The sequence below is a fragment of the Artemia franciscana genome, chromosome 21 (genome assembly GCF_032884065.1).
Source record: "Artemia franciscana chromosome 21, ASM3288406v1, whole genome shotgun sequence".
NCBI classification, from domain to species: domain Eukaryota; kingdom Metazoa; phylum Arthropoda; class Branchiopoda; order Anostraca; family Artemiidae; genus Artemia; species Artemia franciscana.
The window spans coordinates 12584326-12596865 of NC_088883.1; the positions used below are offsets into that span (position 1 = coordinate 12584326).

Genomic DNA, 12540 nt, shown 5'->3' on the forward strand with positions numbered 1-12540 from the left:
CCTGGCACGCCTGCCAATTTCCATCGTCCTAGCACGTCCAGAAGCACCAAACTCGCCAAATCACTGAACCCCTCCCCCCCAACTCCTCCAAAGAGAGCGAATCCAGTACGATTCTGTCAATCACGTATCAAGGACATTTGTTTATTCTATCCACCAAGCTTCATCCCGATTCCTCCACTCCAAGTGTTTTTCCAAGATTTTCCCCTCCAACTCCCCCCGATGTCAAAAGATCTGGTCGGTATTTGAAATAAGAGCTCTGAGAAATGAATTCCTTCTAAAAATCAAATTTCATTAAGATCCGATCATCTATTCGTAAGATAAATATACCCCAATTTTCACGTTTTCCCAAGAATTCCGGTTTCCCTTTCCAACTCCCCTCTATGTCACAGGATCTGGTCGGAATTTAAAATTAGAACTTTAACGCACAAGATCCTTCTAAATGTCAAATTTCATTAAGACCTGGTCACCCTTTCGTAAGTTACAAATAACTCAATTTTCAAAATTACCCCCCCCCCCCCCAAATCCACCAAAGAGAGCAGATCCGGTCCAGTTATGTCAGTCACGTATCTTAGACAGGTTTCTATTCTTCCCATCCAGTTTCATCCTGATCTCATCGCTTTAAGTATTTTCTAAGATTTCCGGTCCCCCTAACTGCCCCCCCCCCCAATTACGCTTGATCCGGTTGAGATTTAAAATAAGAGATCTGAGTTACGAGTTTCTTCTAAATATCAAGTTTCATGAAGATCCCATCACTCCTTCGTAAGTTGAAAATACGTAATTTTTTCTTATTTTTCAGAATTAACCCCCCCCCCCCCCAATAGAGCAGATCCGTTCCAATTATGTAAATCACGTATGTAAGACTTCTGCTTATTTTTCCCACCAAGTTTCATCCCCATCCCTCCAATCTAAGCGTTTTCCATGATTTAGTTCCCCCACCCCAAACTTCCCCCAATGTCATTAGATTCGGTCAGGATTAAAAAAAAGCTTTGAGACACGATATCCTTCTAAATATCAAATTTCATTGAGATCCGATCACCCGTTCGTAAGTTAAAAATACCTCATTTTTTCTAATTTTAGAGAATTAACCCCTCCCCTAACTACCCCAAAGAGAGCGGATCCGTTCCGGTTATGTAAATCATGTATCTAGGACTTGTGCTTATTTTTCCACCAAGTTTCATTCCCGATCCCTCCACTCTAAGTGTTTTCCATGTTTTAGGTTTCCCCCTCCCAACTCCCCCCCCCCCCCAATGGCACCAGATTCAGTCGGGATTTAAACTAAGAGCTCTGAGACACGATATCCTTCTAAATATCAAATTTCATTGAGATCCGATCACCCGTTCGTAAGTTAAAAATACCTCATTTTTTTTAATTTTTCAGAAATAACCCCCCCCCCCCCAACTACCCCAAAGAGAGTGGATCCGTTCCGATTATGTCAATCATGTATCAGGGACTTGTGCTTATTTTTCCCATCAAGTTTCATCCCGATCCCTCCACTCTAAGTGTTTTTCAAGATTTTAGGTTTCCCCCTCCAACTCCCCCCAATGTCATCAGATCTGGTCAGGATTTAAAATGAGAGCTCTGAGATACAATATCATTCCAAACATCAAATTTCATTAAGATCCCATCTCCCGCTCATAAGTTAAAAATACTTCATTTTTTCTATTTTTTTCGAATAAACCGGCCCCCCACTCCCCCCAGGTGGTCAAATTGGGAAAATGACTATTTCTAATTTAATCTTGTCCGGTCCCTGATACGCTTGCCAAATTTCATCGTCCTAGCTTACCTGGAAGTGCCTAAAGTAGCAAAACCGGGACCGACAGACCCATAGACAGACCGACAGAATTTGCGATTGCTATATGTCACTTGGTTAATACCAAGTGCGATAAAAATGACCATTTTATTTGTCTTTCCTAAGGTACTGGAAAGGCATGCAAAGTAATTAGCCAATCAACTTCATTTAGCTATTATATACATCACTTGCCTGTAAATGTAACCACCAACGAATCTTTTACTTCAATAAATGTGGCTGAGATTACGGATTCCGTCTGAAGCAACAGGTAGAAGTGATTTATGCCCAGTTGGTGGTTTTTAAAATTTTACGCATGAAGAGAAGAGTGACACTTAATATGATTAAGTAAAGCTACTGTCTAATATAAATTTTAGATCTTATGGTATCAAAAGATGAGAAATTGGCTAGCAGGAGCATTTGTTCCTACTTATCTGGTCTCAAACACATCTACTTCCACGTTTCCGACTATTTTTGTCGCCCTTTTGCGGCTAATATCCATGCCTGCCTCATCAGAAATCATTTTTGTGACAGAAATGTATCCATGTGTATGGTATCCACCATGTGTTCGGTATCTGTTCTCCCTGCCCTTATCCACAGAAGTACTCTGGGTTAATACTTTACTCTTTATGGCAGTTTATCTTACCTAAACGTTCATCGACGACCACTCGAAAGTTCGCTATGCTTAAGTCAATTTCATTCTGGAATTCTATCGCAGTTTAGAAACCTATCTCTTCTCTTCTTTCTAAAATATGTTCAGAAATCTTCTTAACTTTAATGCTCCTCGTCATTGTTTTTCTCTTTTCTTTTCTGATAGCTAATGTTGACAAAACATTTTCTGCTTTTTCCGTTTCTGATTATTTTCTGTGTATTACGTAATTAAGTGCATTTTCATTATGTTGCGAGAGCAACACTTTGGTTTTGTCCCGTTTTTTTTTCCTATGCCACCGATCTCGGCTTATTCCCGGAAACTGGTAAGGGTCTAACCTGTGCAGTTTTTTTACGGAAAGTGTGGACCTCAGGCCAGATTGATGACTGCGGCATTACATTTTGGAGAGCTCCGCAGAACTCTTGCCTGGGGCCGAAATGGATGGTGTTGGTACACACTGAAACCTTCAGTAGTAAGGTACACACTGAAACCAAAAATACGCCGATACCAATTGTGAGACATGTAGGGGGCTTGTTAGGAAAGGTCGGCTGTTAGGTCATAATCATCTACGGCAATGAGGGGTTTGCAAATTTTGCTATTTGGTGTACCTATTATTTGTTTCCAGTGTATTTGATGGTAAGACCGAGTTGGTTCCAGTGGTAAGACATGTAGGGGACTTTTAAGTAATAATTTTCTGTTAGGCTACAACCATCTTCAGTGAATAGGGTTATTTACAGTATTTTGATCCTGAAAAGTTATGGGTAGTTTTATAATTCCAACTAGATTATATAAGATATTGTTCCAAGTTTTCATCCGTCACGATGTCTACGATTGAAAAGGATAAAGTTCAACTGGCTGCAAAGTCAATTTAGTCCCTTCTTTCGATATTTTTTTGTTATTGTTGTTTTTTCAACGCTGAGGAATAGCCTTTGATCATGTGATTACTGATCGCGGTCTTCTTTGAACATAACGTTTTAAAAGCTTCGATAGGCTGACAACTTCAGCGTTTAACCAATAGCAAAGAAACAAAACCAAAGTGTTGCTCTCGAAACATTTTATTCGGCGAAGCCGGACAAAGGTTGCCGCAACACCTCACGCTGCTCAGGCAACGTAGGTCTAGTTGTATTTGTAGGTTGGATTATGAGGTCCCTAACAAGCTTAGTCTCATGGGCCAAATGACCGTTTGATGCTTGTCAAAGAAAATTTCTTTTTCAGTATGAATAAATTGACTGAATAATTGGAGGCACAATATTTTGACCTTTCGACTCTTCCAAATAAGATGTTGGTGATCATCATACTTGGATCCAATACCGCGTCGAACTGCCAGGGTGTCTGTGGGTACATGGGCTATTAATGGGCAATATAATGAAAATGCACTGTAACTTTTAATTTACGTTTGAAATAGCCCTCTCCGAACTTTATACAGCCATTCATTTTATATAATGATGTTAAGAACAAATAAATAATGCTTGGGAGAAATACAACCCTTTATGAAGTAATAACCATCTCACTGAAAATGATTTTGCATCGAAGCCTTCTCCAAGGTTTCTACAACCTTCGGCTCTACATAATGAAGAAGAAAAAATAACACCTTAAAAATAGTACACGGGAGACACATCACCCTTTGAAAGTCAATGTTATTGCACTGAACCATGTTTAGAGAAAAGGAGGGAGACAATCTATTTATGAATAAATAGCTTTTCTGATCATTGGCGAAATTACAAAATAATAACAAACGTGCTCAAACATGCTCATGTACAATCAGAGGCCCGTACAATGTTGGGCAGATATTCATGCACAGAAAAAAGCTAAAGCCCTAAAAGGTGAAACGGGTACTTCGGATCTTTCGCCAATGCGATCATCTCCTGCTCCATCTTAAGAAGAGCCATTCTATCTTTCTGATTCCTATGAAGTGTCTCCATGATAAATTGCTGGAGATCAATACCGGTGTTGTCTGTGTATGGACTTTCTTGACTAGGATCTGAAATTAAGAGTAGAGCAAGTCTATTTTGTGGTAAGGGAAGAAGCAAATAAGTTGAAATAACTGAACGAACGGAAACTACAAAAAAGCTAATTAAAATAATGACAATAAAAATTTTAAGATAAATGTCAAGGCTATAATATAAATTACAGAAATGTTAGAACATCATATAAGTTAATAACAATGCCCTTTAACTCTTTGGCGTAAGTATATTCTGAAGAAACGCTTAAGCTTGAAAAAAAAATTGAAGCTACAATTGTTCAAGTTTACGTGCTATACAGCGACTATCAGTGCTCTAACCAAAACTCGACTGTAATACTGCTGAAATAATACTTTCATTCTATTTTAGCACTATTTTGGCAACCCTGTGAACGTACTACAGTACTGCACATAATAAAAAGTTCTAAAATAGCACTTTCGGGGTAGAGGTGGCGACCCTGATACTAACTTCAGTTAACTCTTCGTGAAGATGGAAAACAAGGCCCTTATTTAGCAGTGCAACGAAGTGTTTTTTTTTTTTACTAAAATATAGCCCGCTGTTGTATATCAGAAACACAACCTCTTTTAGGCCTGCCACAATACACCCAAATCTGGGACCGAAGTTTGGAATTATTTTTATGTTTTCCATATGACGGTCCAATATCCAAAAAGGCTTTCGACTTTTATTCTTTACTAAAGATTTCATTAGGCTTAATTCTTCTGTGCGCTTCAACCAAAAAATAATGCAGTGATGATATTCATTGAATTCTTTATTCCTTCTATTACCGCGTGTAGAATACTGTAAGAGAGCACTGAGGATATGAAGGAAGACTGTGAAATTCCTTTGAATACCGTTTAATATCGATATTCAAATCAAAAGTTTTTTTCCATGATATCTCAGTACCAGATGATATCATAGTTAAATTCTTTTCAGCATTCTCTGTTTTAAATTTTACTGTCAATTTTTTACTCAAGTTTAAAACTAACCAACAAATCAATTACGTTGTATATAATCTATCCTTAATTTATTTCTATTTTTTAATCCAATTGAAAAAGAACAATATTTAAGGTTGTGAATTTTTACAATAAGCTTGTAGAGAGTAGTTTAGGCTAGAAATATTGAAGGAGTTTTGAAACAGATTTCTTAGAGATCATTTTAGAACACAGTATAATTCAGCAGATATTCTAGAACACCAATTCAACAGCAAACACTTTTTGATTTGCTGTCAAATGTGGAAATATGAAAAACTGTCCTTTTATGATGATTGGTTCACAAATTTGAGACAAGTCTGATAGTGAATGAAGTATTTTACGAATACAAGGTCTAAGGGATTTTCTTTTAGTTGACAGTTAAATCAATAAAATTAACTTTATTGAATTTTGGAAGCATTTTCTGTCATGGAAAAAGTAAATTGAAGGACACGCTTCCATGGTGAAAAGTAGTCTACTAAATCAATAAGTAAACTGTTTCCTCCTTGAAGTTTCATGGGAAAACTAGGTCAGTCCGCTAGCAGTAATAAATATTACAATAAAAATGAAATCCATAAATGCTGCAGAAATTATATTTCCGAATGAGGCAAGTTTGCACTTTTACGGAAATACCAAACAGATGGATTGCTTAATATCCTTGTTGTGTCAAATTGTGTTTAAAAAAGTTACGGTCGATATTAATGACCTTTAGGACTTGTTTCTAATTTATTATTCACCCTTTATTTACATCTTGTCGACCTCAATTTATAGTAGATAATCTGTCTTGATGATGTAAAAATGGCATTATAAAAATCTCTTTTTTCAATATTTCTTTTAACGGTTGTATCCAATTTATCCCAGTTCTCAGCACATATGTTGTAAACTTCAAATTACATGTTAAGTAAACATCTAATCAAAGATTTGTACTTATTTACTATACATCTTGTCATTCTTCCTGTCACGTTTGTCACGTGTCACCTGTCACGTGTCAACTTGTAATAATGATTTTATGTTCTCAAATGAACTAGGCACCTATCAGCTAACATTTACGCCTGCATGCTCACGAGTATAAGTGGTCTATGAGTTTGATGCTGTAGCCCACCGTAATTTTCAATAGAGGGGTACAGTTAATCCTAACTGGAAGAATATGCTTAAAATTTTCCAGGTTTGGCCCACATCGTAAGTAGCCATCTTAGGTGGAAAGAAATGGTCCATGTAGAGAAGTAGTCATTTCTTTCTCTGGGCCGTCTACTAGACGACTGGGCAGTTAGTCAAAATCCTTAAACTGGGAATTCTCGAGATAGCCTATTTTCCATTATATCTACAGTGCTATGATAAAGAAATCAATTTCACAAAAATTATTTCGTGTATGAAAGGGGCTGCTTCTTCTAATATCCAGCTATTTACGCTAATCTATTTAAAGACTTTTAAAAAAAGGATTGGGGAGGGGGGAACCCCTTTCATATGCGGAATGATTTCTGTTTGTCTTAGGTTTTAACGTTACACCTTGCTTTCAGTTTTAAAACTTGTTTTTTTAATTTAACTTTTGATCGTTTTCCAAACAATGTCAGGAAATCTGCCTCCTCCTCTAAGAAATTTTACTCCCCCCAGAAAATCCCTCCTTTGCAAAGTTCCCATCGCAAAAAATTCTCTAAGAAATTACCCTCAGAAGGCTCTATTCTCGCTGCAAATCCCCCCTCCCCCCAAAAAATCTGAATGAGGCAAGTTTGCTCATATTGTAGATACTCACAAAGAATGTCACTAAAAATAGTTCCAACTAGGATTTCATTTAGAGAGAGTTAGTTTGGCCAAGTTTCTGGCGGTCTTTCAAAAATTTTTATAACTTATAATTTCTTCTCTTCTCCTCCCTAAGAAAATAAAGGGTAAAATTGCATTTCTGCCATCAAAAGTTGGCAGTTTCAAATGTTTAGTAGTAAGTCTGAACCCTCGGGATTTCCAAAACAAGAATTATGGGTAGCCTAAACCCTGCTTCGAATACTATTTTCGGCATAAATGAAATACTCGTTAAACTGCATTAAACATAAAATTTTACCTTTCTATCTTTCTTAAAATTTCTTTCAATTAGAACTTTTGAAACAAGAATATACAATTGAAAGTTTAATTGTTATAATAGTAAGAAAAACCCCGGTGGCTGACCATATGTCAGAGAATGAACTGGACGACAAATAAGGTTTGATTCCACTTTCTGGGGATTAATGAAAAATGTGAAAATGGCCATACTGAATTTTACTGATGAAATTTGACGGATTCCAAAGGCAAGGATTGTGCTACTTAATCATCCTTTTGAAGCCAAACGAAGAGTAGGTTGGTCCTAAATAGGATGAGAAGGGGTAATAAAGAAGTATTTAAAGGAAATTGGAAGTTTAAAGGAGGGCTTTAGAGTGAAGCTTTGGAGAGACTCGGGTGTAGGAGGCAAGTACAGAGCTGTGTTAATTTCTGGTGGCTTGGTGCTGCAGTGAGTTGTCAGTTGTATGTAGTAGTAATAGTAACTGACTTAAATCAATTTACCTAATTAAGAGCCAGGAAAAGACAAGAAGATAATAATAGAAGCTTACTAAGAAAAAGTTCAGCTATCAGGTATAATACTATCCTCGCTTCAAATCCCCCCCCCCGAAAAAAAATTCTTGCGGACGATTCTGTCTGAAAAACTTTCCTAGGCATAATTTTAATTGAAAAAAGATCTTTTTTTAATTTAAATCTGATCGTTTTTTAAGTCATGCCAGAAATACTAACTATACCGAAAATTATCTTCGGGAATCCCCCGCCCCAATGGAAAGTTTCTCCTTCGAAAAAATTTCCCTGGGAAAATTTATCCTGGTAATAATTTCCTCATGAAGGATATCTCTCTCAGAACACCCTCCCTCCCAGCGGAAAAGTCCCTAATAGAATTCCAACCCCAGTAAAAATTCCCTCGAAAAATTCTCTCAGAACATATCGATATGTAGAATTAAGGTGCTATACAGAAAGTAAGACAAATAAAACGGATTTCATACATGAATTCTGGCAAATTCCCACGGGTAAAATTTGCTCTGGAAAGTTCACCACCAGGAATTTCTCTCTCAACAATAAATTTTCCCCATAGAAAATCCCCCTCAGACTCCTCCTACCTATAAAAGTTTCATTTTTGGTCACTTAAAAAGGGCACTAGAACTTTTAAGTTTCGTCCAAATGAACCCTCTCTCGATCTTCTATGATTATTGGTTCGACACATTTGTCCCTGACAGTGGTGTCAAGTCGCCAAAATATTGGGGAGAGGCACTGTTTCGTTGTTTTTCTAATTTTTCTTAAAGAAAATACCAAGAAAAAAATCAATTGTTAAATGAATTCACCAAAAATAGGTGCTTTCAAAATCTTTGAGGGAAAGGGACAGAAAAATCTTGGTGACAGGTAAATTCTCCCCTCCCCAGTAGACGCCACTATTTGCTGCTGCTTTGAAAAACCTTATACCAAGTAATGCCCTCTGCATGTACGGAGAGGTGCAGTGACATGTAAAAATATGTATGCGTAAATTCGTGTTATTATGGCTTAAGCTATTATGGTTAAAGTAATTAACAGTCGACGAAATGTTCTCATGCCCATCCAAAACCAAGAATTTATCTCATTTCTCATAATATTTTGCGTGAGTACCTAGTTCATAACAATTTATTTTTACTAATGGGTATATGATCTAGGAATTCAAAAAAAATTCTGATTAAGGCCTGGTCAAAAGATATGAAGAAGAAACTCAGTGTGAACATGGGACGAAAAAGTTGGAAGCTCTTAAAGAAACTAAAAACATCTAGAATTTCAAATTAACTTGGATATGCTGCCAAAGTCTGGCTTCATTTCCTTTGAAATTAGATCACCAAATCTACAGCCAGCTTTAACTTAAACAAACTTAATACTAATTTACCTGCTAAAAATCTGAATTCTAGAGTATTTGAAGGGATGAGAATAGAAACCAAGCTTTTACTGTCTGGGCTTTTAGTTGTTTTTTAGAAGTGTCCAGGAAAAACTAGAACCGTGTGCCTAATGTGACATTTAATGCATTTTATGGATGCCATATGCATTACAAATTGCCCATGGTTTATTTTTTTTATTATTGGCCATGAGTAGTCTACTGACAAATTGTTGGTGGTCTATCAAGATTGATGACAAGGCAGTTACGCATTCTTAGAAACTACTTGGACGTTTAGTATTCATATTCCAAGTTCAGCCATTCACATATTTCTCCTCACCACCGCCTTATCAGGTTTTTTCAGTCGTAAGCTGCTATTGATTTTTGTTTGTTTCAGTCTTAAGTCTTAGGCCGTTCAACCGTCTTAGCCACCTTTTTTGGTAAATAATTTTATTTTCTTGTGTTTTTGTGTCTTGAATGTTTTTTGTTTTGTTTTTTATTTACTCTGCTCTTTAAACCTTTTTAAGTTCTCATGCATGCAGTGTGTTTTTTTCTTTAATAATGTTTTATAATTTCTTTTTCTTTAATAATGTTTTAATAATGTTTAATGTTTTTTTCATAAGTGTCATCTTTGTTTATGAGATGGGTTACAAATAAATTATGATTGAAATTATATTTTGAAGAAACCGAGAGTCTGGATACTTCTTTTGATATGTCATTTCATCAATGAGATCGTATTGGTTTATGCTTCAAATCAGAATTGTTTTGCCTTTTTCTAGCTAAGGGGTAGTGCATTGCGTTCAAGATCGTGCGACTTGACGTATTTGTTTCATCAAGTTGATGCGAGTGTCATGATCTTAGCCAATCATGCGTGCAGAGAATACGGTGCTGGTCTTCTATAAAATCATTTTTGCATCTACAGAAGGAGAAGGAGTGAAGTAGAATGATCGGTAAAAATCAGTGGAAAAGTGAAATATCTGTGTAATTTATAAAAAATATATACAAGTCCGATTCGTGATTCTTCTTTTCGACGTTGTTCATTTACGAACTCAGCCTCTCAAAAACACTTGTTAACATCCTTGATTTTACATCTAAATATTTCTAACGATACAAATAAACTAATTTTTGGGGTAGAGGGCATATTATAGTAGAAAAACAACTAAACAGGGACGAATTATGCACGATATAATAGAAGTTCTGAGACTGATTATCAAAATCTTTAAAATTCAGAAGGGGCCCTCACCCTGCAGGTGTTCCTACTTCCCACTATTTTGGCTGCTTTATGATGACGAAAAAACAAATAAAGAATAATAACAAACGTTTGAATTAATGTGACAACAGTCTCTAATCAACATTAATTAAAAAGCTAATCAGCTTTTTTGGTTTTGGACTCGTCAAAAAAGAGGTTCATTGAATAATTAACTATTCTAATGTTCAGCTGATTTCCAAATTAATAGGATTTTTTAATTTCAGTTCCAGCCCCTTACAGATTTACCTTGTTTAGCACTTGTGATGCCAGTCTATTTTAGTAGTAATTAGTAGTTGTAGCAGTTGCTGGTTGTTGTAGTAGTTTGTGTTTATTGTGTAAGTTAGGTTTATAGTATTATGTGCTTTATTATGTTTGCTTTTTTTTTGCAATTGCTATGGTTTTTCATTACTAATGTTATGTACCATATTTTTATGTGTGTTATTATCATGTGCTATTATTTTGTGTCATTTTTTGCCATGACCCAAAGCGACTTTTGTTGCAATTAAGTAAAATAAACAAGTTCTTTTCAACTGAAAGTAAGGAGCAACTTTAAAACTCTGAACGAATAGAAATTGTTCCGTATATGAAGGGGTTACTCCCATCTTCAACACGTTGCTCTTCACACTAAATTTTAAATGTTTTTCTATTTTTTTTTAATAACGACTACTGAAACGCAAGGAAGGTTTAATTAGAATAGGAGGTTTTTTTAAAGACCTAAAAACTTTGGCGTGAAGAGCCAGGTATTGAGGAAGGGATAACCACTTCATATAAGGAATAATTTCTTATTGTTTTGAGCTGTAATGTTGCTTCTTACTCTCAGTTGATTAAACTTTTATTTTTATAAAGATTCTACTCAGCCTAAGTTGTATTTATGGTGAAAATATGCAACATCACAATCAGTATCATAAAATGAACCATCATCATGTGTGCAAGGTTGTCTCCGAATGGGATGTGAGGGTTTCGTAAGAAAATTTTTAAGGGAAATGGTAACTTCTTGAGAGGAGATATAGAAGGAGGCTTGGGATAGGTTGGGACGGAGGAGAGCATGCGTAGCTCTGTTGGCACCAGGCAGTTTGGTGCTGCAGTGACTTGTTAGTAGTAGAAGCAGCGGTAGTAGTAGCAGCAGTGGTAGTAGTAGAAGTAGCGGTATGTATTTCATGTTCACTAAAAATTCGATATGCATGAGGGAGTAAGTCCATGAATAAATCAGGCTATACTGAGGTAGAGCCAATATTAGTGCTCCGATGGGCTGATGACATGTAGTTTAATCCATTATTCTCAACGCCCGCAAGATCGTTCCTTAGCAGCTTCCAGGCTCTTGTGAACTTTGCTAGGGAGCAAAAAGATCTTTAGTTATAAGGAAATATATATTAATGAAATTGCAGTTAGCTCATTCATCATTCTCACCAGGTTTATTCTCTTTGTGTTATTAAATACAAGAAAAACAAACTTTTTCAATTAAAAGTAAGGAGCAACATTAAAACCTAACACGAACAGAAATTATTACGTATATTGGGGGGTTAACCCCCTCGTCAATACCTAACTCTTTACGCTAAAGTTCAAACTTCGTTCGATTTCCTTAAGAATGACCCACGAATCACAAAAGTCATTTAATTAGAATAAATAGCTCTTTTGAAAGTACTAAGAAAACTTTGGCATAAAGACCAGGGTATTGACAAGGGTATGAACCCCCTCATATACGTAATAGTTTAAGTTCGTTTTAATTTTAATGTTGATTCTTTTTCAAGTTCAGAAAACTAAATAATACTGGGAAATACGGCGCCTCCTACACGGAAAATTCCCCTACCCCATACAAAATTTCTACATGGAAAGATCCTCCCACGTAACCCTATCCCCCCGGTCCCCCAACCAGAAAAAAAACCTGAAAATGTCTGTACACTTCTGAATAACCAATACTATATGTAAAAAAGGGGTAAATTTCATAACTTGCAGCCCTTCCCCCATGGACTGTGGGAGATTAAGTCATTCTCAAAGACATAGCTGTTAGGTTTTTTGACTGATTATGAAC

General features: G+C 36.2%; 1 protein-coding gene across 2 annotated transcripts in view; it reads right to left on the reverse strand.

The window, feature by feature from the left end:
• LOC136040888 (R3H domain-containing protein 1-like) overlaps positions 1-12540 on the reverse strand; it is a 105699-nt gene that overhangs the window by 54941 nt on the left and 38218 nt on the right. For both annotated transcript variants that reach the window (XM_065725299.1, XM_065725298.1), the window contains exon 4: positions 4272-4416. In XM_065725299.1, the coding sequence (XP_065581371.1) occupies positions 4272-4416 (145 nt within the window). The remainder of the gene's footprint in view (positions 1-4271; positions 4417-12540) is intronic.